General features: G+C 40.2%; 2 protein-coding genes across 4 annotated transcripts in view; one reads left to right on the top strand and one right to left on the bottom strand.

The window, feature by feature from the left end:
• Nucleotides 1-124: 124 nt before the first annotated feature.
• Nucleotides 125-14533, top strand: esrp2 (epithelial splicing regulatory protein 2). Of its 3 annotated transcripts, XM_077519854.1 has the most exons (17): nucleotides 125-256; nucleotides 435-587; nucleotides 1014-1142; nucleotides 5536-5649; nucleotides 6213-6327; nucleotides 6486-6581; nucleotides 6867-6921; nucleotides 7189-7299; nucleotides 7383-7515; nucleotides 7981-8023; nucleotides 9020-9321; nucleotides 9630-9857; nucleotides 9964-10162; nucleotides 10694-10886; nucleotides 11321-11537; nucleotides 12858-12958; nucleotides 13747-13894. In XM_077519854.1, the coding sequence occupies exons 2-16, from the start codon at nucleotides 456-458 to the stop codon at nucleotides 12942-12944; spliced, it is 2154 nt and encodes a 717-aa protein (XP_077375980.1). In that variant the 5' UTR covers nucleotides 125-256; nucleotides 435-455; the 3' UTR covers nucleotides 12945-12958; nucleotides 13747-13894. The 3 variants fall into 3 exon arrangements, with proteins under 3 accessions (XP_077375980.1, XP_077375979.1, XP_077375981.1); XM_077519853.1 differs by having other exon boundaries at nucleotides 159-587; XM_077519855.1 differs by lacking the exon at nucleotides 12858-12958 and having other exon boundaries at nucleotides 159-587; nucleotides 13747-14533.
• Nucleotides 14534-14669: 136 nt separating this feature from the next.
• Nucleotides 14670-21642, bottom strand: part of nfatc3a (nuclear factor of activated T cells 3a) — a 54537-nt gene continuing 47564 nt past the window's right edge. Inside the window, exon 10 of the mRNA XM_077519852.1 lies at nucleotides 14670-16466. Coding sequence (XP_077375978.1) covers nucleotides 16384-16466 — 83 coding nt within the window. The 3' untranslated portion in view covers nucleotides 14670-16383. The remainder of the gene's footprint in view (nucleotides 16467-21642) is intronic.

The raw sequence follows: 21642 nt of genomic DNA, 5'->3' as shown, positions 1-21642 counted from the left end.
CTGACCAATCAGATAACATAATACGCCTCATTGTCCCGCCCTCACCTTTGTGAAACAGCCAATAAGACTCATGCGGGACTCGTCTGTCTTGAGGGCTGAGACACACACAGGTGACTAGAAAAAAAAAAAAACTGAAGAAGGGAAAAAACCCTCCCAGGCTTGTTATGGAGTTCGTGTGAACGAAACACGGATTTCCACCCTTCTTTACCAGTCAAACCAGTATCGCTGGATAGAACGCTCTCAAGTACAGCAACAGGTAGAGTGACTGGCCGCAAACTCCTTCGTGGCTCCCTCTGAAAATAAATCTCCCTTCTTTTTTCTCTCTCTCCCCTTACCTCAATTGAGTTTCCAGACCTTTTTGGTCGCTCCTCTTATCACTTGGAAAAAGGTGAACCCTCGTGTTGTTTTTAGTTTAATCTTTGCTTTAATTGTAGTTTTTACCCTTGTGGTCCCTGATGGCTTCGCACAGTGATACTCTGGTGGTGTTCTTTGGGGCAACAGCTGGTGCAAATGGGGGTAAACTGGGTTCGGATGAGAGGGAAATAATTCTCTTGGTGTGGCAAATTGTGGACCTACGTGAGAAAAAGGTACGGCCCGTTCGTTCGTTCGTCCGGTTTCTTGTACTCGAGTGTGCGTGTGTGTATTTTAATTCGGTATCGTGTCTGTTAACTGTTGTTTGACATAAATCAACACGGTGTGTGCTAATGCTAGCTCTTTAGCCCACTTTCTGTGCAGGTGTGCAGCTCAAATGTAGCGGGCACACGAGGGGGAGGGGGTAGGGGTACTTTTCTTTCTTTCTGTCTTTTTTTTCCCGCTTTTTACCCAATTGGAGGAAAAACACACCTTTTTGATTTTCCATGTCAACCCATCCCTTGTCTAATAAGTTCTCCTTTGCAACCACGTTGTCATTTTTATTTCTTAAATGTCCATTTCCTGTATGGGAGGGTAACCTGCTATAAGTAGCTTGTCTCTTGTTACCGAGGCATGAAATGCTAAAAGATTGTTCCATTCAGGTGGGCAAGCTTCACAGATGTCTTGTCAAGCCAGACACTTTGGAGCTTGCAGATCAGTGCAAAGAGGAGACGGGCCTTAGTTCGGACGACGTCGTCAATGCCGAGCCCCTGGATAAAGTTCTGCAACAGGTGAGTCTGGAAGACCCTTGAGCATCTTCAGCTGACTCTGGCATGCAGCACATCTCCAGAGATGCAGTGGAACCTTTCAATGGAACTCAAGTTTTTTTTCTAGGACCACGGAGTTATTAGTTGGCTGCAGGTAATAAGGTACTCCAGGGTCAAACTGAAACTTTTGCCATTTTATAACTTTTACTGCCTATACAGTCATTGTCATAAGTTACATGTTCCTACATGTTATACAACTTGGTGTAAAAATGAGGAAAAACACGATTGACATTAAGATTCAACACTCGGTTGAATTTAATGCTGAGAAAAATTTAACGCCCAGTGTACAAACGATCTTGGCATTGTCCATCTGTTTGTATGAGTTTTGGGATGTTTTCATTTTTCAGGATCCACTTTACAGTATTATAATTTGAGGAGCTTGTTAGTCATGTTCAGTGCACAGATCTGTTTAAGCTGTAATACAAGAGCCGCAAATCTCCTTGATGGCCTTTTATGGGGGTGGGTTGGTATTCTGACAGTGTAGAAGTTCAGGAGCTCGTGTCGCCCGAGGTTGTTGGAGATTAAGAAAAGTCGCAGGTCCGGTCTTGTCTCGGCTTGATGCATGCTGTAGACATCTGGAAGGTAGGTTGTTTACCTGCGACCGCACCTCTCCCTTAGCTGGAGGACAGACAGAGGAGAAGGGAGGGGATGGTGGCGTGGGGGTTCTTAAATGGGGCGTTTTAGATACAATTTGCTTGTGTTGCTCCTTGTCAGTGTGTGTGTTTAGCCAATAATGCTTATGTTGTCAAGCATGTTTTTGACCAACCTTGCAGTAGTGTTTGTTTGCACGGGGTCCTCCTTTCGCCACCCCTGCCAGTGTTTATAATGCTGTCATGGGCTTAAATGCTAGTCCTGCTTTGTATTCTTGCTCAGAGTGAAATGCAAAAGGACGGTTAACGTTTCAAACAAGGCTGGTTACCTTAGGATAGTTTGTGTGCTGAACCTTCAAATATTAACCCAAGCATTGACTTGGGTCTTTTCATTCCTTTGTGTCACCCATTAATCTCTTGCTATTGGTCCTTACAAAGCTTGTTTTTACCCTCTTTCACCAAGGGAAGACCAAATTAAAAGTAATTGATCATTTTACAACCAATTCAGTTTGTTAAAGGGAAGTTGACCCAATAATGTTCTTTACAAGAATAAGTTCTATGCACCTCCACTAGTCTAAACATAGGACTTTGATAGTGTTTTGTATAATATGACTTAAGCAGCAAAATCCAGCCATTTTTAACCATATCAAAGGGCGGCCAATTTGCCACTTTCTGTTGGCTGAAAGTGACATCAGTTGCTCGGGCTCAGCTAACAACCAATCACAGCTCGGCTTACCAACGTCACCTGACCAAACTCAAGAAACAGGTGAAACGTGATTGGTCGATATTCGTAACCTGAGCAACGGGGATGTCATTTTCAGTCGACAAGAGGCAAAATGGCTGCCCCCTGTGATGGATAAAAATTTGTGAATTTCGCTGCTTAATTCTTAATCCATGTAGGCAATATTAATCAGTATACCGTGTTTAGACCAGTGGGGCTGCATCATGTAACATATTGTAAAAAAGAAAAAAAGAAAAAAAGTTGCTTCTACTTTATTCAGTGATTGTGCAGCTGCCATTTGCATGCAAAACAAACAACATACTGCTAAGTATCCATTTCTCTCATAATTATATTTATTTTGGACACGGATATGCTTTTCAGTGAATATGGGACTTTAATTGTTAGCCAGCCATGTTACCCCAACATTACATTCTTAACCAGAGATTCTTGGCACTCAGTTTATCCAGATGCAGTAAGAGGGGTTCTTGTATTGACTGATTTCTGACAAAGAATGGGCATATTTAGTCCAACTTATCATGAAGTGGACTTTTTATTGACCGCAAGACTTTAAAACCTGTTCTGCTGATGCAAGTGGTGGTAGTGTTGAAATGTGCGATTTACGTTCGCAGTCAGACGTCACAGCTTTAATTATCTATTGTCGTTTTAGGAACACGCCTATAGTGATGTGGCCTGAAGTTGGTTTCTTCTTTGGCACATTTACAGCGTGTCACAGCCTGTGTTGATGCATGCACCTTATTCTTAGGGTGAAACTGAATCACTTCACCGCCTTCAATACTGTACCACCTTGTTTTGCAAGATGCTAAAGCTTACCTTGACTTCACGAGGATCTTGAGACTAAATCAACAGGCAAACAGTGAATAATCTCTACTTGGTGTGTCATAAAATATATATAAAAAAAATTGACGTGTTTCAACATTTTTGGATGTTGAATTTGCTCTTTTCATTTGCTTGTGTAAAGTTCAGAAAGGCTTGTGCTTTACTGTAAACATTCATATTTCAAGTAACTAATATTTACCCTTGATAATATTCAAAATGAATGCTATTTACAAGAATACTTTCACAGTATACATTTGACACTGTCGCTTGAAATGCAGTTTTAAGCAAAAAGTTATGTTACAAAAAACAGTCAGGGTAGGATTGTCTACTAAATTGGCTGTGGTAGTTTGATCCTAAAAGCAACAACAATAATCATACCCTTGTGGCGGTTCTATTGATACCTTTTTAGCACTTAAGTACTTCCATGACACACCCTGACACTCTTATCGGAGTTTGCTGAGGTGCCACCAGCAACACCCTTCCTCTCACCTCTGCATGAAAGCGCTCTACTGGAGAGAGACTTCTGATAGGGCCACGTTCAAAGGCCGTTTCCTCCCCCTCAATTGTGAAAATACCTTTTAGTTGGTCGAAGCATGTTGGAGTCAAATCTGCGCCTGTATTGTTTGAGTCAGCTTACTACTTCTCTTCTTACATTCTTCTTCTCTTAACAATCCTTGTTGAGACAGGTTGAGGAAATCTTAATTGCTTACTCAATAGAGCTCTTCTTCACATAGTTCATGTGTGATGCAGTAAAATGCAACATGGCGGACCTTCTTTTGGAGTGTTGCAAAAAAAAAAAATAAATTATAGTCATACCATTTAAGAATATGTTAAATTCCAATTAGTAAAATCTCATTGGACTTGGTTGTTCCACTGTTTAAATGTTTATGCATAGGCCTATTGTAGAGGTAAACTCACGGGCTTGTGTCTTTTTGTTTCTCTCTCTTGTTGTGGTTAGTGTAAGATTTGAACACATTCGTTCAGTTTGAATGGGAAGAAGTCAGGGTGTGACCCTGTTGTTGAGAATGGTTTTTTTTTTTTTTTTTTTTTTTTTTTTTTTTTTTTAAATAAGATCTGTCACTTGTATTTGCCCAGTGTAAAATCTTTTTTGGTGAGGATGATCACCAAGCTAATAGTAGAATTGACATTTTGATGATGCTCTTTCATTAGTGATTTTTATTTTTTTTTTTAAACTACTCCCCTCGTTCGTTAGCAGATGTTTGACATTGCCTCGTGGCCCTCCATTTTCCACGCTGAGAAACGGGCCCAAACATGCACCTGTAATACTTGGTTATCAGTCATATGTAGCCTGTGGCACATGTGAGACTCCTGCCTGTCAGCCAGTTTCATCGGGCCTTAATTTATGTTGTCACCGATGGCAGCTGTTGCTATCCAGGGCCCCTTCCAGGGGCTCCTAAACTTTGTGAACTTATGGCCCAAATTGGAAATCTTAAACAAGGTGAAGATTCAATAGAAGTTTAAAAAAGGTGACAAATACAATCCACTAAAAATTTAAAAACATGTTTTAATCAACACTGTCAGTTACAAATGTCACAATATTTTTATTATTGCTTTTCTAAATGTGATTTAGCTTTATATGGCCTTAAAAAGTACTGTATCCAAAATATTAGAAACAGCTATTGGTATGATGCAGGATGTTATGTTGGTACTAAATAGCATCAGGTTGACACAACATGGTAATTGTGTGTATCTGAGTTTAAATAAAACACAAATGTGTGGGATGCTGGTGTTATGGGCTGGGTGTTAGCATCAACTTAAACAATGCAGGTTAGACCTGTATGGCCTCTTGATGAGCCGAACTCGCTCCCCTCCCACACTCGACAAACAGTCAAACCTGTCAGACGAGCCTCGTTTGCGACGACAAATGCACGCAATCCAAACCTCAAACATAACACCACCTTCACTTGTCTGACCTTCAATTTCAAGTCCCTTATTTAATTCACACTTTTCTCTTTGTCACTGCTGTTTGCACAGCAGTTGAATTGTACTCAAACTATATAATAATTGTGCTACAAAAGTCAATCAGTTACCACTAGATACATACTGTACGATCCGATGAGAGCTCTTAGAGCTGTCTGCAAATGTTCCTTTGTAAAAATAATTAGAGTTACTGATAGACTACAAGCAATGCCTGAGCATTATCGGAGAAAATTACAGTTTACATTTTTGACTCTGTTTGGTTTTGCAGTTTCAGCAGTCTGTGACATCGGAATTGGAGTGTCTCAAAAGGAGCTCTTACACTCTTTGTGTCAACAGTCCCCTGGTCATCCGACAGGCTCTTCACCCTGAGGCTTCTAAAAAGGTAAGAGTTTGCACAATGTTCAAAAAAAAAAAAAAAAAAAAAAAAAAAAAAAAAATCATCCCGTCAGCTGTTTTACTTTGTGCCCCTACTGGTTCATGAAATAGAAGCAGGAGACGAGTGCCGGGAAAAAATGCCAGCTGATAATTTTCCAGATAAAATACTCTGGATGAATGTAAATGAAATGATAAGAGTTGGTTTCCTTCTTTCTTTGTGCCCCGGTAGCGAATATTCCACAGCCTTTAATAGATCCCAGGAATAAATGTTAAACGTACACATTTGAATTTGTGCATTGCAAAGGAGTGCTTCTAAAATATTACATCAGGGTGCAATATTATGTAAGAAAAAAAAGCTTTTGTAACCGGAGCGCCTTCACTAAATACCAAAGAAAATATTTTGGTTCAGGACAGCCTTGCTGCACTGCCTTATAGCAATAAATCCATTCTGCAAAACCATAACATGTCATTTTAAACTCCTGTCATTATGTATTCATGTGACTCCTGCATGCTTTTGACATGGCATACTGTCTTGTACCTGAGCATTCCTTCTGCCATCTTGCTACACAGAATCTGGTCCTTCCCGAGTGTTTCTTCTCATTTGTGGACTTGAGAAAAGAGTTTGAGAAATGCTGCCCCAACGCCGGCCCTGCAAACAAGCTGGAGATCCCTTCCATGTTAGAACGTATCTTTTTGTTTTTTGGGGGTTTTTATGGTCAACTGAAATGGATAACAATTAAATAGGGATAATCTTGAATTCGCTAACAAATGTTTGGTCATTTTTTGAGATCTATGAGTAAATTTAAAGTAAAAATAGTACCATGACTTTAACTGAGCGTGCAGATGTGGGTCTAGCTGCGGTGTCAGAACAGCTGATGGGAGTGAGGGAAGTGAGGAGCATGGTGCAGCTGATCCTCTGCATCCTGGCTGAACCTTACAGTAAGTATCCATAACTCTTGGTAACATCATTACATCGTCGAAATAAGCTACACGCAACTTGCTATGAGAACATAATTAAAGTGCTCTTAGCTGTAGCTGTTAACCCGCTTCGACTACCCGATTGTTTGGGTTCACGTAATTGTCGCTTTTGGCACACAACCTGTCTCGCTTGTTTTAGGAAAACTCGCCTGACCTGAACGTCAACAGGAAGAATGTTTGTTGAGCAGTAATCTTTAGCTTGGTGGTGTATTTTTGATAGATTTTCCTCATTTCTTCTCTATTTAGATCACAATTTTTCCTGTGTGGAGACAGTGAATTACAAATTTGATTCTGGCACATGGTAAGTGTAAACCTTAGGACACACTATTTGTTCCTATTTTTGTTGTTGTTGTTGTTGTTGTTGTTTGTTTTGTTTATTTTTTTGTTTTGATTTTTTTTCTCTCGCTTTGCTGGACAGTTGTCAAATAGCAAATTTAGCCACACTTTTGAGTCCTTGGATGGAAATTGTTTGTCAATAATTGCAATAAATGTCAAGGCTCATGTTGGGGGTTGCTGCATTGTCTAACACTTTCTAGCAGTGACTTTCCAGCGTTGTGTTTTCCTGCAGCAGTAAGACGGAGCCCGTGGACAACGAGACGATAATCAGGGCAAGAGGACTTCCGTGGCAGTCTTCAGACCAAGATATTGCTCGCTTCTTCAAAGGCCTCAATATAGCCAAGTAAGAGTGTGGCTTTTAAATTGAACCTGCATTACTTTTGGAGTGATTTCAACAGATGCTTTAAAGGTAATGATTTGTTTCAGAGGGGGCGTGGCCTTATGCCTCAATGCCCAGGGCAGGAGGAATGGCGAGGCCTTGGTTCGCTTCATCAACTCAGAACACAGAGACTTGGCACTGGAGCGCCACAAGCACCACATGGGCAGCCGCTACATCGAGGTCAGCTTGCACATGGATTTCTACTGGACTCGTAATAGTGATATGAAGCGTACCTTAGTGTTTGTGTCATTACGTTTATAAGCAGTTTGAGGCTGCGCAAAATGTCAAAAACTAAACAAGCCTCAAGCTTTGCTTTCAGGGCCGCGTCACTGTGAAAAGTGAAACTTGAGCACCATATTGGCGGAGGTTGTAATAGGTTCCTCCAGGCTTGATGGGAGTTAAAGCTTTACATTCAGGGGGGATTTACATCCCCCGACGATGAAGATGAAGGTGCACAGTCAGCCTGTAGGCATTCAACAAATTTAATAAGACACTTTTATGTTTGTTTTGGTAGTATCTAGACTGTCACACATCTGACAAAACATTACTTTTTAGGGGTCCATGCAGAGCTGTCCTTTTACATCATGTGTAATGAATAGAAAGAATGTTGAAGTCTAAATGGATGTTTCCTCCGTTTTGTTTCAGGTCTACAAGGCCACAGGAGATGAATTCCTCAAGATTGCTGGAGGTCAGATATAAAATTTTCTCCCTTTTGTACTGTGTGCATGAGGAATCATTGTGAAAAGCTTTGCGTTTTGGTGCAGAGGCCTCCTATTTTTATTTATTTTATTTTTTAAATTTTTTCTAAGCTATCTAAGGAACTAAACACACACACACACACACATCTCAAAAAGAGCAACTCTTTTAACGGCTGTAAAGGAAGCTTTCTTTTGCTGTCTCCTGTTACCTGTGTGCCTGCCTCATCCCAGTGATCTCCAGCAGCTTATCTTGGACTCATAAAAGATGCTTTGTGAGGAGCAAAACATCACCCCGCCCCCCACCCCACACGATCCACCCTTCCTCACCTCTTCCTCCCTCCAGCCCACCCCTCACAGACTAGAAATTGTACCCTCACCTGCTCTGCTCAGCCTCAAAGTCCACATTCCCCTAAGGGGGGGGGGCAGGCTGACGACCGCTGCAAAGTGCAGCCCAATGCTGATACAAAGGGGGTGTGAGGAGACAAAGCCGGGGCCGAGGGCCTCAGGTGTACAGAGTAGCAGTAACACAACAGAGATGGCTCACAAAGAAATTCACAGTGGACTTTAATCGGAACGAGCGCAGATCGATGGAGATTGACACACAGTGGCCTTTTAAGTAAATAATTGAGATGAGATCTTTTATGAAGGGGGAAATAAAAGTTATACACTTTGAAATCTCACAATAACAACCAGTCAGGGACATATGCCATTATTTGCATATGTTTGTGTAATTTACCAGTTTTGACTAATTACATTAGTAATGTAAATAAGTGGACCACAATTTTTATTTATTTTTTTTTATTTATTTTTTTCCCTCTTTCTCACCATGGACTAGTTCATACAATGTATATGCTTTTTGTGGACCGGCAACCATTCACCAGACAATAAATACTGTCGGATCATAATCAAGACTTCACATTTTAAACTGCCAATTTAAAAGCAGATGTACCTAAAACTAAGGTAAATATACGTCGTTCTGACAACAGGCACATCCAACGAGGTGACGCAGTTCCTGTCCAAAGAGAACCAGGTGATCGTCCGCATGCGGGGTCTGCCGTTCACGGCCACGTCGCAGGAAGTCCTGGACTTCCTCGGCCCCGAGAGCCCGGTCACAGACGGCGCAGAGGGCCTGCTGTTTGTGAAATACCCGGACGGGAGACCCACCGGGGATGCGTTTGTGCTTTTCTCCTGTGACGAGTACGCCCAGAACGCCATGAAGAAGCACAGGCAGATCCTGGGCAAGCGCTACATCGAGCTCTTTCGCAGCACTGCGGCGGAGGTGCAACAGGTCAGTTGGGACAGTCTAAGTTGAGAAATTAATGTGTATGTTTTTATTTTATTATTGTTATTTTTTTAAGTTTTCCCTTATTTATTTGTTTATGTATTTATTTTTTTATATTTATTTTTATGATAAATTATCAAATAAATTTGATTCCAATGATGCTTTATTTTTTCATAAGAGCTGATTAAAGCTATTTTCCCAACCTACCTGCGAGATAGCAGCTACACTCCAATTGAGCTATTTTTATTATTTCATTTGCTTTCTTCCCCACACGCTGTTTTTGCCTCTTTCAACCTTTTTTTGTGCTTGCTTAGGTGCTGACTCGCTACCTGTCCACCCCTCTGATATCAACGCTGCCCGCCTCGCCCATCGTCCCCGTCCTCGCCGCGCCGCCCTTCCTGCCGACGGCCAGCAGCACCCGCGATTGCGTCCGCCTCCGTGGCCTGCCTTACACGGCCGGCATCGAAGACATCTTGGAGTTCATGGCCGAGCACACCTCTGACATCAAACCCCACGGAGTCCACATGGTCCTCAATCAGCAGGTGAGACGGTGGCCGGATTTTTCTTTATTTATTTTTTAAAATTTTTATTTGTTGATCACACATCTGAAACTTCAGCACAATGCTGATTGCTTGGTTTCCTTTTCAGGGCCGACCCTCGGGCGACGCTTTCATCCAGATGAAGTCCCCGGACAAGGCGTTTATAGTGTCCCAGAAGTGCCACAAGAAGACCATGAAGGACCGCTACGTGGAGGTGTTCCAGTGCTCCACGGAGGAGATGAGCATCGTACTGATGGGAGGAACCTTGAACCGCAGCGGCCTCTCGCCACCGCCTTGCAAGCTCCCCTGTAAGTCGAGTTTGCTGAACACTAAATGACCCGTTCAAACAGTGTGCGAGTCTCCTTTACAACAGAAATTATTTGGGCATGCTTAAATTGCTTTGTGATTAATGTAACATTTTGTGTGTGTTCATTTCTGAATGAGTTTGGAGGATGCCGCTTTTGACTGCATGCAGGGAAACTGCACTTTGCTCTTTGCACTCGCCTTTCTATTTGTAGAGATTAGATTGGTAGCCAGATTTCCCCCACCAAAAGTCTCTCTCGTAAGTGTTCTTTGGCGTCTTCTTATTATGTTCCCCTCTAAGGTGCCCACAGCCTCAAACTGGATAGAGGCTGTTTGTATGTAAATATGTCCATGCTGCCATTTAGCTTTGTTTTTGTGACAATGATGGCCTGAAGGACAAAGTCAGCTTTGTAAATAAAATACCATATCGTTAAAGGTTGATTTTGAAAGTGAAACTGAATCATCATTTAAGTTTCTTTTCAGTTGCTGGCTGTTTAATGTGCTCTGTAACGTATGTTTGTCCCTCTCGCTTTTAGGTTTATCTCCCCCAACAGCCTACGCCTTCCCCACCCCACCTGCCATCTTGTCTGAAGCAGCCTTCTACCAGCCCCCCCTGCTGGCCACTCCCAGACCTCATCAGGCCACACACAGCCCCGCCTTGGCCTACTATCCACCTCAACCTCACCTTTATATGAACATGAACATGAACTACACGGCTTACTATCCCAGGTGCGCACGTCACCTCTTTGCTCAATTATGATGTCATTTCTTTGCTTTTAGGAATTGTATTTCACTAAAGCAATTATTATTATTTTTCTTTGTTTTACAATGATATTTTTATCACTTTTTTTGTTTTTCTTTTTTTGCCCCAAACCAAACTGCGAGCTAGGCTTTCTATTTATGCGCAATCGCAACCTCTTTGGCCAGAAAATGACTCAATCAACAGCACCCTCTGCTGGTTACTGTCAAGCAGTGCACATTTTGCTGACAACACTAGTTTCCCAAGCAAATTATTATTTTTACCTCAATCATTTCATGATGCCGGCCAACTTAATCATATGTGTGTTGAATGGAGAAAATTCCACACGTTGATACATTATGCCCATCACAACTATTTCAGTAAAAATAAATAAATAAATCACAAACTCCTCCTGTCTCCGCAGCCCACCAGTGTCCCCCTCCACAGTGAGCTACTTCGCCGCCCCGCCATCAGTGGCAGCAGCGGTGGCGGCCCAGCCCCACCATGCGGCCGCAGCCGCCGCCGCTGCAGCGGCCGCCTCGTCCCCGGTGCTGCCCCAACCTGGCGCTCTGGTGCGGATGCAGGGCCTTCCCTACAACACCGGCGTCAAGGACATCCTCGGCTTTTTCCAGGGATACCAGGTCAGTACCGGCATTGAGGAGATGTGAGGCTTTTATTCTACAGTGGTTGAGGGAGACAGTGGCCACACGCCCACTTTTCGTTTCAAGCCATTTTTGCCTCCCATAAAACTTTGCTGCCAGACTGAATGAGGTGGCGCTCTGAGGTTTGACTTGACACGACCAGCTAGAGAGAGTGGATGGATTTTAGGTGGAGGGATTATTATTATTTTTTCCCCCATCTTATTTGCTTTTACTCTTGTTGAATTGTGTGAACTGACTTCGCTTCTGACTGTCAGCTACTAGGGATGGGCATGAGTTATTTATTATGATTATTTGCTACTTAATTCATATATTCATATTTCACAAACATAATACTAATCAGAATGCTGTTTTTTTTTTTATTAATCTCCCCTTTAAATTGTATTCTAATGGTAAAATTAAAATTTATTATTATTATTATTTTATTTTTATTTATTTTTTACACACATTTTTAAAGCTTGTCTACAAATGACCTGGCCACTATAATAATAATGGGAGAAGGAAGCCCTTGAATGCAAAATTGTGACTTGACTCAAAGCCACAAAAGTGACACGTTGATTGTTTTTGTTCACATGCCCATCACTATTGGCGACATCAATACACCTTGTCTTGCAAATTTCATCCATTCCGGGACGTGACCACACGCAAATGGTCTCTCCCCATTGAAGTGAAAGGAAATGCCACGCCTACAAAAAACGTCGACACATTTTTGTAACACGTTTTCTTTTTCTTTTTTTTTTCTTTTTTTTTGTTTAAAACAACGTAGCACTCTACAGAATTGTTCTCATCAAAACAGCGTGTGCTGCGTTTTGTGTGCCTGCGTTTTGTGTGCCTGCGTTGGCCACCAGGGGGCAATATAATAAAGCCAAAGGAAGCGTTTCACAGTCATTGTTTGTAAATAAAAAATATTGTTAAAGTTTCTCTTCAAATAGCGGTTGGTTAAAGGCTTCTAACTACTGCAACATTGATTCTGTTAACTCTGGCTGAAACAAACAGACTTTTGAAAGTTGTTTAGATTAAATAAACATTTTTGTTGTTGTTTTCAATTCATTGGGAGTGGCAATTAACACTTTGAAGCAAACAATTGCCTCATTTTTAAAAAAAAATTGTACACTATCACTAAAAGTCATCATTTGGGTGAGTTGAAAGTCAAGGTAGCACTATATTTGCATTTGCTTGCTTAATTTGGGTGTTCTCTTGCAGTGTGAGAAAGAACCTTGTCATAATTATGTATGTGTGTGTGATAGTAAATGTACCGTCGTCAGCCTGACTGGACTGTGTTGGTTATGATGCTGTGTATAGTACGCCCCCGAGGAGTACGGCAACATGGTTCAGATGAGCGAACAGGCCAGGAGTCTGATTCAGCCCAAAGAATGGCTCTGCCTGTAGGGGCTGACCCCAAGGTAAGCGGCCCCGGACGTGACGGGACGTGACGGAACGCGGCTTGACGTCACGTTGCTTGGCTTGATGGCGCTCGCGTGCTCTCTAACTCGCCTCGTCGGCCTGCATGTTTCCCCAAATGGAGCCTTGCTTCCCTTTTGGACGAGTTCTTGGCAGTGTTGATTGACAAACAGGGAAATTCTGCTGTCATGGCCTCCATTCAAATACTCTGCTCACAGGTGGCGCCCCTTGCTGGCCTGTTCAAAAAATGCAGCTGGCAAGTGCTGTATTATGTACTTAAATACAGCAGGGAGTGTACCTTTCTAGGAAGACAATCAGAAACTTATGCAAGGACTCAATTTTCATATACATATATATATATATATATATATATATATATATATAATGTACATTATATTTTGTATTTTTTTATCTAATGTAACAAAATGAAGTAGTTTTTTTTTTTTTTGTGTTTTTTTGTTTTTTTTTGTATGAAGGCCTTACTTCCTAATGTGTTGAGTGAGCACTCCTATGTTAACTTTTAGCAAGCTTGCAACAGTTTGTCCTGAACGCAGCCTATTGCCTCTCTGGCTTCTTCATTTCTCCTTTTCGCATGCTAGCTATGCTAACTAAGCAAACTAATCAACGTGAGCTGTGGTCTGCTGGCATCCAAATGACCTTTTTTTAACCTTGCCGCCTCCTCCCTCCCGCCCCTAGTGTGAGCTTCCTCAGACTCGCGGGCTCCCCCTGGTGTTGAGCAAGCACACTATTTATTGAGCGTTTGTTTGTTTTTGTTTTGGTCGCCGCGCAGCTCCAGCCGGACGCCGTCCTCATCCTGTACAACTTCAGCGGCCAGTGCAGCGGCGAGGCCTTGGTCACCTTCCCCAGCGAGGAGGCGGCGTGCCGGGCCGTGGCCGAGCGCTCCAGTCACGCCTTCTACGGCCAGCAGGTCCACTTGACCTTCTGCAACTGACTGACTGACTCCAAACGCGCTTTTTCTTTTTTTTGGCCACTTCCTTCCTACAAAAGCATTTGACCGCACTTGAACCTTTCATTTCTTGTTTTTTTTTGTTTTTTTTTTTGTTTTTTGTCCACATCGATAATTCTTCATGTGCCAGTTGGAGCCAAGTGGCAATCGAAAGCCTTAAACTTAACTCGCATGGGAGGAGGAGGGAATTTTTAAACGTATTCTTCTCTGTGATTGGATACATTTTGACCCCACCTTCAGATGTTGGATTATAACAAAATGTGTGATGAATCAACCTTTTCTTTCCATTTGGATGTCAATGAAAACGTTAAGTATGACACACACACACACACTTTCACTTTGGAGAAATGTTTGTTCTCCCAGGAAGCAAGCAACTTCTTGACTTCCTGTGACAAAACTACTGACGGGTATCATCCTCCCCTTTCCACCAGAATGTGCCTAGATTACCCAGAGTGCAACACTGGCGCGCCTATTGTTAAACCTCCAATAAGCCAAGGAGATATATATATATATATTTTTGTTTAATTTCTTTGTATGTCAATTATGATGCTATATATTATATATATTAGAATTGTGAATAAGAATGTTAACAATAAAGTGTTATTGATGATTGGGTGCTTCTTCTTTTTTTTTTTTTTTAAATAGTGTAGAGTACCTTCAGGCTTAAAAGTAATTTTAAAAATATAGAAATGGTGAGAGAGTAAGTCAGTGGGTAAAAAAAAAAAAAAAAAAAAATAGAACAAGGCTAACTTTTTTTCCATTTTATTGATCGTCACTACTTTGAAAACCTACAGCATGATGCAAGTTATTCCCTTTGAATAATTTCCAAAAGCACTGCAGTCTTAAAAATTACAAAACCTTTAACATACAAAATATACAACAGTTGACAATACAAGGCTTGGTAAACATCAGCTAAACCTGCATTTCCCCCTTTATTTATTTTTAATTTCTGTACAAAATAGTTTGTATACAGATGGGTAACATAAAAGGAAAAAAAAGCTGCAAACGCTGTCAACGTCATGTCATACGTCTCGTCCTTATTTGTCATATATTTATATCTATATATTGCGTTCAACACTCATACACTATATGTCCACAAACTTTTTTTGTATTTATTTTTTTTATTTTGTTAAAGGAATGACATCCATTTGAAAAAAAAGTATCAAAAATAGATTTGAGTACATTTATTTTATTTTTTGTCAAGTGGGAATACAACACACTGTATTGTTCGCTCTTTGGTTGTGGCCGAAGATGATTTGAAAAACAACGTTTTGTCCCGCCCCCTGAAGGAAAAAAAAACAGCACATAAACTGACAAACAAGTTAAGGCATCCTCAACACAATTTTCATTCTGCTGCTGTGAAGTTTATTAAAAAAAATCCTTTTGTCATACTTATTGCACTTTGCATAGCCTTAGATATATGTGTGCTTAAAAATGGTACTTTCGCATAATTTGGTAGAAACACTCATCACTCACATACTGGGCCTTGGCTGTCTTCAGGGTTTTTTCACTTCTCTTTTGGAAATTTCTTTAAAAAAAAAAGGTGAGGCGGGCTTGGATCATTTGTTTTGGTGGGTCATATGTTGCCCACCCCTGTTCTACAGGTTTCATTTTCTGCCTTGAGAAGGCTTATTAGGCTGAAGGTGAATGCATAGATTAGAATACATTTTATGACTATATTTTTACTAGAAAATACTTGGACAAAATTAGTCTTGCTGCAAACAAGGCACACCAGGGAGATTTTTTTTTTTTATTATTGCACAGAGAAGACGATCATCCATCTTATCCCGTGAAAAAAATGGCGTCTGAAGATTTCCGTTTATTTGGTTGGAAAGGGAACTTTTCTGCCATTCAATCCTGCTACACAAGTAATAATTAGAACCATACTGTGAATGTTGCTTATTCACGTTTATTTTTTTTATTTATTTTATTTTTTTTGCCTATTTAGCTAGCTGATGTTTTTGTGCTCAGGCCACAGCCATGTCTAATTTAAAAAAAAAAAAAAAAAGTATTGCTTTGGTGCCATCTAGTGGCAGCTTGACGCCAAGCTACGATGTTGAAGTGAAGGGAGGAGCTTTCTTTAGCCAGGCCATAGCTTCATCTAATAGAAAAATGTGATTTGCTGCCATCTTATGGCATCTACAGTATATATCTATAACAAAAATACAAATAAGGCAGTTACACGTATTGCCAGCAGGGGGCGTGGGTGATGTCCAGAGATGTACAGATGATTGACAGTTGCGGAATGTTGAGCTTCTTCTCCTCCTCCAACTGGGATCATAAATGCTTTGATCGTTTCAAAAAGGGTGATTTTGGTGTAGAAATAAAAAAGAAAAGAAAAGAAATCACCCCGATTGATGCTCTTGATGTGTGCACACAGTATATTGAGCTGTCCTGACGGGTGTTGCATCATGGGAGTTAAGTATCCTGACGTGGTGGTTTAGCGTCCGGCGGGTTTCGCTATGACGGCGCGCCGTGGGATGCTCGGGCGGGGCCGCGGCCGCCGGGCGACTGCGACATGTCTCGGCCGATGATCTCGTTCACTGCGGGAAAAAAAGAAAAATCACTTTTAATGTATTTTATCTTTAATGAGGAAAAATGTAAGAAATATGCTTTATAAGTGTCAAGGTAACAGCATAAATCAGCCAATCAACTAAGTGAACTTTCGTGACCTCTGTTGCTCTTGCCGACGACGAATCCCACGTGTCATATTTTTTGCACGCATGTAAGTCGTTCCCGCGTCGGCTTTTACGTTTCCCGGCGGCGACCAAAGGCAGGACGGACTGGTTTTGGGGGCGGCGAGATCAAGATGACTCCGGCTCGTCTGCCCGCTGGTGAGGGAATTCCGCATGCATTCTTTTTGCCTTCTTTCGCGCTCGCGTCACGTTCAAAGAAAACGCGGCAAAACAAGATCACGCTTGCCTCAATTCAGTTGAAGAAAAAGTCATTGTGCAATGATGGGGGGGAAACAACGCAAATGATGATATTCTTACTCTAAATAAGTATGCATGTATCGTATTATATATCAATTGTAATGATATATACCAGCACATAATTATGTAATAGACTACAATAGATTACAATAAAACTGTCTAAATAAAGTCAAATTAAATCAGTATAACCACATTACATAATTACATTCCATGTGAATTATTTAATATGAATCTATAGAAATATAAAAATAAAAAAAAGACCTGTAAGTCTCAATATAGCATTTTTTCCCCTTAATATTACATAAAATTAATGGCAATTTTCTATTTGACTACTTTGTAGTTCCCCATTATAAAATGGCCGTCGCAAGTACCAATATTTGTGTCTCATACATAATTCTATGTCATTTGAAATTAATACTGGAGATACATAATCTTATGAATGTGCGGGTCACTTTGTTTCCAATTTCTCACAAAAGATTAATAATGATAAATTTAAAGTTGCAATAATTCCTCTTCAGTGACTTAAATGTATTAAAAGAGGAGAAAAATCCAATGTATGTTGTATGTAATAGATTTTTTCCTTAATATAAATATTTTTGATATTTTGATTTGTCCCAATAATTTTCTAGCGTTGCAAATTTTAATTTCGGTTGAACTGTTTAAAAAAAAAAAAAAAAAAAGCTTAAAGGGATAGTTTAGACATTTTTGGCAGTCAAACATTAATATTTTGCCTATAATAAATTTGATATTTTCATTATTTTTTATGCAAAATTAGTACCTTTTAAAAAGACGTTTTGCAACTTTCCTGAAAATGACATCACAAGGGCTCAGGTCACCAATCACAGCTTAGCTTGTGAATGTCACATGACCAAACCTAGAAAACATGTGAGCTGTGATTGGTTACATGGGCCCTTGTGATGTCATTTTCAGTCGACACCAAGTTGCAAAATGTGTTTTTAAAGGTACAATTTCTACGTGAAAAATAATGAAAGTATCAAATTAATTATAGACAAAATATTAACTTTTTATTACTATAATGGACTAAATACTCAACTCAACTTTATTTATAAAGCGCTTTAATAAGTGAAGTATGCCTTTAAATGACTTTATTTAAATGATTCTATCATGAGATTAAACTGAGTAATTAACACATTGCTACTTTACACTCTAAAAAGATAATTCTTGAACCAATTTAAGATTACAAATTGAATTGTTGACAAAATTTGTTAAAAAGAAATCGCTTCAATTGTAATTTGGTAACACATAATTGAAATAAGTTAGTAGTCCAAAGTGAATATATTAAGTTAAATTAATTATGAGTTCATTAAATTTAACAACTTAATTCATTTGTTTGTTACCAATTGAAGTGATTTTTTTTTAAGTTGGCCAACAATTTAATTTGTAATCACAAACTGGTTCAACAATTCTCTTTTGAGAGTGTCTGCTGAAGCAAAACGATCCAGAACATGAATATAAATCTCATTCGAGGCCACCAAAGAAATGTGCATGTAACAATGTGCGACATTAAAACAAACGGCGTTATCGGTTCAGGCGTGTGCTCTCTTTTTTTTTTTTTTTGTGCCTGGCCACCACGGGTCCCGTCATCCTGTTGGCGTGGGAGGCTCTTCCTTCCCCATGTCACCAAAACCACATACACAAACACACACTTTACCTAGTTAACTTGTTTGCGACGATGCACGTTTTTAAAAATGTTCACATTAAGAAAGTGAGGACCAACATGTCAAGAAATGAAGTCAAAATCTGCATCAAAAATTTGCAAAATACGGCCACAAAATGTCGCCAATCTTTTTGTAGGAACGTTACCTTACTTACGAGTCAGTCGGTTTTGTTTTGTTGATCCAATTGCACTTAGTCTAGTTGTGGGAATGCTGAAGCATTCCCACATATTTTATTGTGATTTTTATTCTCCACACTTTTTTAACAACAATTTAACATTTAATATCAACTTTTCCTCATTCATTTTCAATGGGACAGACATTGAACTCTCACTTTCCACGCCCACTTCCATACATAATTTATCATCATTACCAGGTGTCTTACACTGCTCGGTGGCACAGTTGGTAAAGTACATTGTCCATTAACTAGGAGGTCATAATTTCATAATTTATCTCTCAATTTACCTGCGATTGGCTGGCAACCAGATCAGGGTGTACCCCGCCTACTGCCCGAAGCCAGCTGGGATAGGCTCCAGCACCCCCCGAGACCCTTGTGACGAGCAAGTGGTTAAGAAAATTGATGTATGGATCTCTCAATTTACTTCATATTCATTCCACATGCATTCAAATCTTAGCATTCAGCAATTAGCATTTAGCTTTCTGCATTCTCACACAATTTCTCCCGAAATTGCACTTGTCTAGTTGATAAAAGTGTAGTCGCGACGCCCCCACCGGACTTCCACTGCATGTCCTTTATCAGAAATGTCATGTGTCACCTGCTCTGACCTATGACTCTCCGATGAGTGTGCGGCAAAGGCACGTTAGCGACATTTGACATCACCAGCAGACATCGTCTTAAATTGGAGAGCAAAAAGCCACAAGCGAAAGAGAGATTTGAGTGGAGAGTGACGTTTCGTTTACTGCTGCTCCACTCTCTCACATTTACTGGTACGGCGCACACAGAGATGTTTCCCCCTGTCAGCCAGAGGGAGACCCTCTACAGATGACTTGCAAGGGGGGCTCCCTACTTCAAAGATACTATACACACCTACAGTTAAATGACGGTTGCTGTACCCTTTCACACTGGGCTGATATAGTTACAATCAGCACGGGTTATTTTACAGCTAAAGACGACAAACTGGTTTGGATCAGACTTGGTTGTTCTGAATCCATGAGTTCCACTCTCTTATGGCGTTCCACAGGGTTCAATCTTAAGGCCTCTGCATTTCTCTCTTCTAAAGTTGCCATTTTTTTTCAATAAACGTTACAACACTCAACCATAACAGAAGTAGGAACCGGCCCCATGTGATGGGAATACATACGAATACATAAAATGTGAAGTGACCAACTGCCGATCACAAGCCACTATGCCACATTCTCAAAAGGTTCTTTCTGGTATTAAAAACTTGAAAGTGGCACAGTGGTTTTAGGAAAGCCACAGTGGAAAAGCTTTACACGGAAGGGGCTTGATTTGCCCACAAGAAAAAAAAGAGAGAGAGAGAGAAACTAGAGGAGAGGAAGAGAGTTTCCACCTTGCGTGGCTTTGTAATGACGTCTTTCGCAAATGCTGGACGTCGAGTCAAAAGCCAGCAACTCTTAGGAAAAGAAGTCATGCAATAACTTCATTGCATCATTTCTTTGTCCTCTACATAATGCTTAGCTACTCACAATCACTCATTCAGGATTTAATATCCAAACTATTCACTAATACTACTCTAATACTTAACAATATAGGTTTATTTTTTCTCTATTTTTGTCAGCTTTTTGTGTTTATTGGCAGATTTTTTTTTGTATTTTTTAATACATGTATTTTTAACACATATTATATACATAATATATATATATATGTTGTATTTATTTATTTATATTTTTATTTATATTATATATATTTTTTAATCTTTTTGTTTTTTTTGTGTACATTTTTCGTTATATTTTCCTGATTTTTTTTCCCAGATATTTGTCAGTTTATGTTATGGTGTTCCACAGTGATGCATTTTGGGGCCCCTGCTGGTTTCACTGTATTTGCTGCCTCGAGGTTCCATCTTATGAAAATATGGTATTTCCTTCCACTGCTGTGTGACAGTCAGATTTGTGTCTTATGTCAACGTATGGTTTCTGCTGTATTTGTGATTTTCATTTTTGTTTTCGTTGTCTTTATGGTATGACTGATTTATTTATTTGTATTTTTTTCTTTATTCCATGTATACGGTAATTGTTTTTAAATGCTTTATAAATAAAGTCATATTTTCTGAATCTTCATATACGCCAATGGTTGTTCGTCTCTGTGTGCCCTACGATTGGCTGGCAACCAGTTCAGGGTGTACCCCGTCTACTGCCCATAGCCAGCTGGGATAGGCTCCAGCACCCCTGCGACCCTTGTGAGGAGCAAGTGGTTCAGAAAATGGATGGATGGATGTTTTGTTTGTTTCTTTCTTTAATCTGTCAAACAACATTTTCGTTTGGGTTTTTATACTTAGTAGTGAAACAGTACTCAACGAGTCTAATGATTAACAATGTTCTTAAGCCTTTAAGTATGTATTGTACAAGACACTCAATAAACAGTGTGTCAAATGCCTCCTGACAGTTAATTACAACTTCTGTTGAATGTTCTTTTACCTGCATGTCATCTTTCCAACAAAAACAAACAAACAAACAAAAACATCAGTGCACATATTCCCACGTTCAAAACATTGCATGCACGTGACACTTACACACGTAGTGTACTTTGTATACTTTTTTCAAGCTTTTGCAGGAGTCAAATCGACTTGTCACGTTTGGGCCTCGAGAAAAGCTTGACGTCTGCTGACGAACCACGACAGTCGCAACAATGCGTTTTTGAAAAACAACACGAGCATGGTTTGAATTTAGTATGTGCGTGCTCATCGAGGCCTTTCCATCCTCCTGTCTTGGAAGGGGAGGCAAGCACTGGCACCGTTCTCTCAACTTCTGCCAAACATTTGCTTCTGTGAGACCTTCATGGTATGGAAAGATGACACATGGCGTCCATTTCCACTTCATTCAAAGGGGAGCAGAGCAGCAAATGTTTGTCATTGACTTTAATTTGGTGGAAACTTATTTTTTCCCCGGATTCCAAGGTTCTTTTAAAGCCA

This window comes from Festucalex cinctus, chromosome 4, assembly GCF_051991245.1.
Source record: "Festucalex cinctus isolate MCC-2025b chromosome 4, RoL_Fcin_1.0, whole genome shotgun sequence".
Classification (NCBI taxonomy): Eukaryota; Metazoa; Chordata; class Actinopteri; order Syngnathiformes; family Syngnathidae; genus Festucalex; species Festucalex cinctus.
The sequence above is the reverse complement of the archived record's forward strand: the minus strand, read 5'-3'. Positions and strand labels throughout refer to the sequence as shown.

Bases quoted from the DNA above. Each gene is read 5' to 3' on its own strand.
- esrp2 (XM_077519855.1), top strand. From the start codon at position 456: ATGGCTTCGCACAGTGATACTCTGGTGGTGTTCTTTGGGGCAACAGCT. The intron at 9,858-9,963 runs GTGAGACGGTGG...TTTCCTTTTCAG, and splicing joins ACATGGTCCTCAATCAGCAG to GGCCGACCCTCGGGCGACGC. The intron at 10,887-11,320 runs GTGCGCACGTCA...CTGTCTCCGCAG, and splicing joins TACACGGCTTACTATCCCAG to CCCACCAGTGTCCCCCTCCA.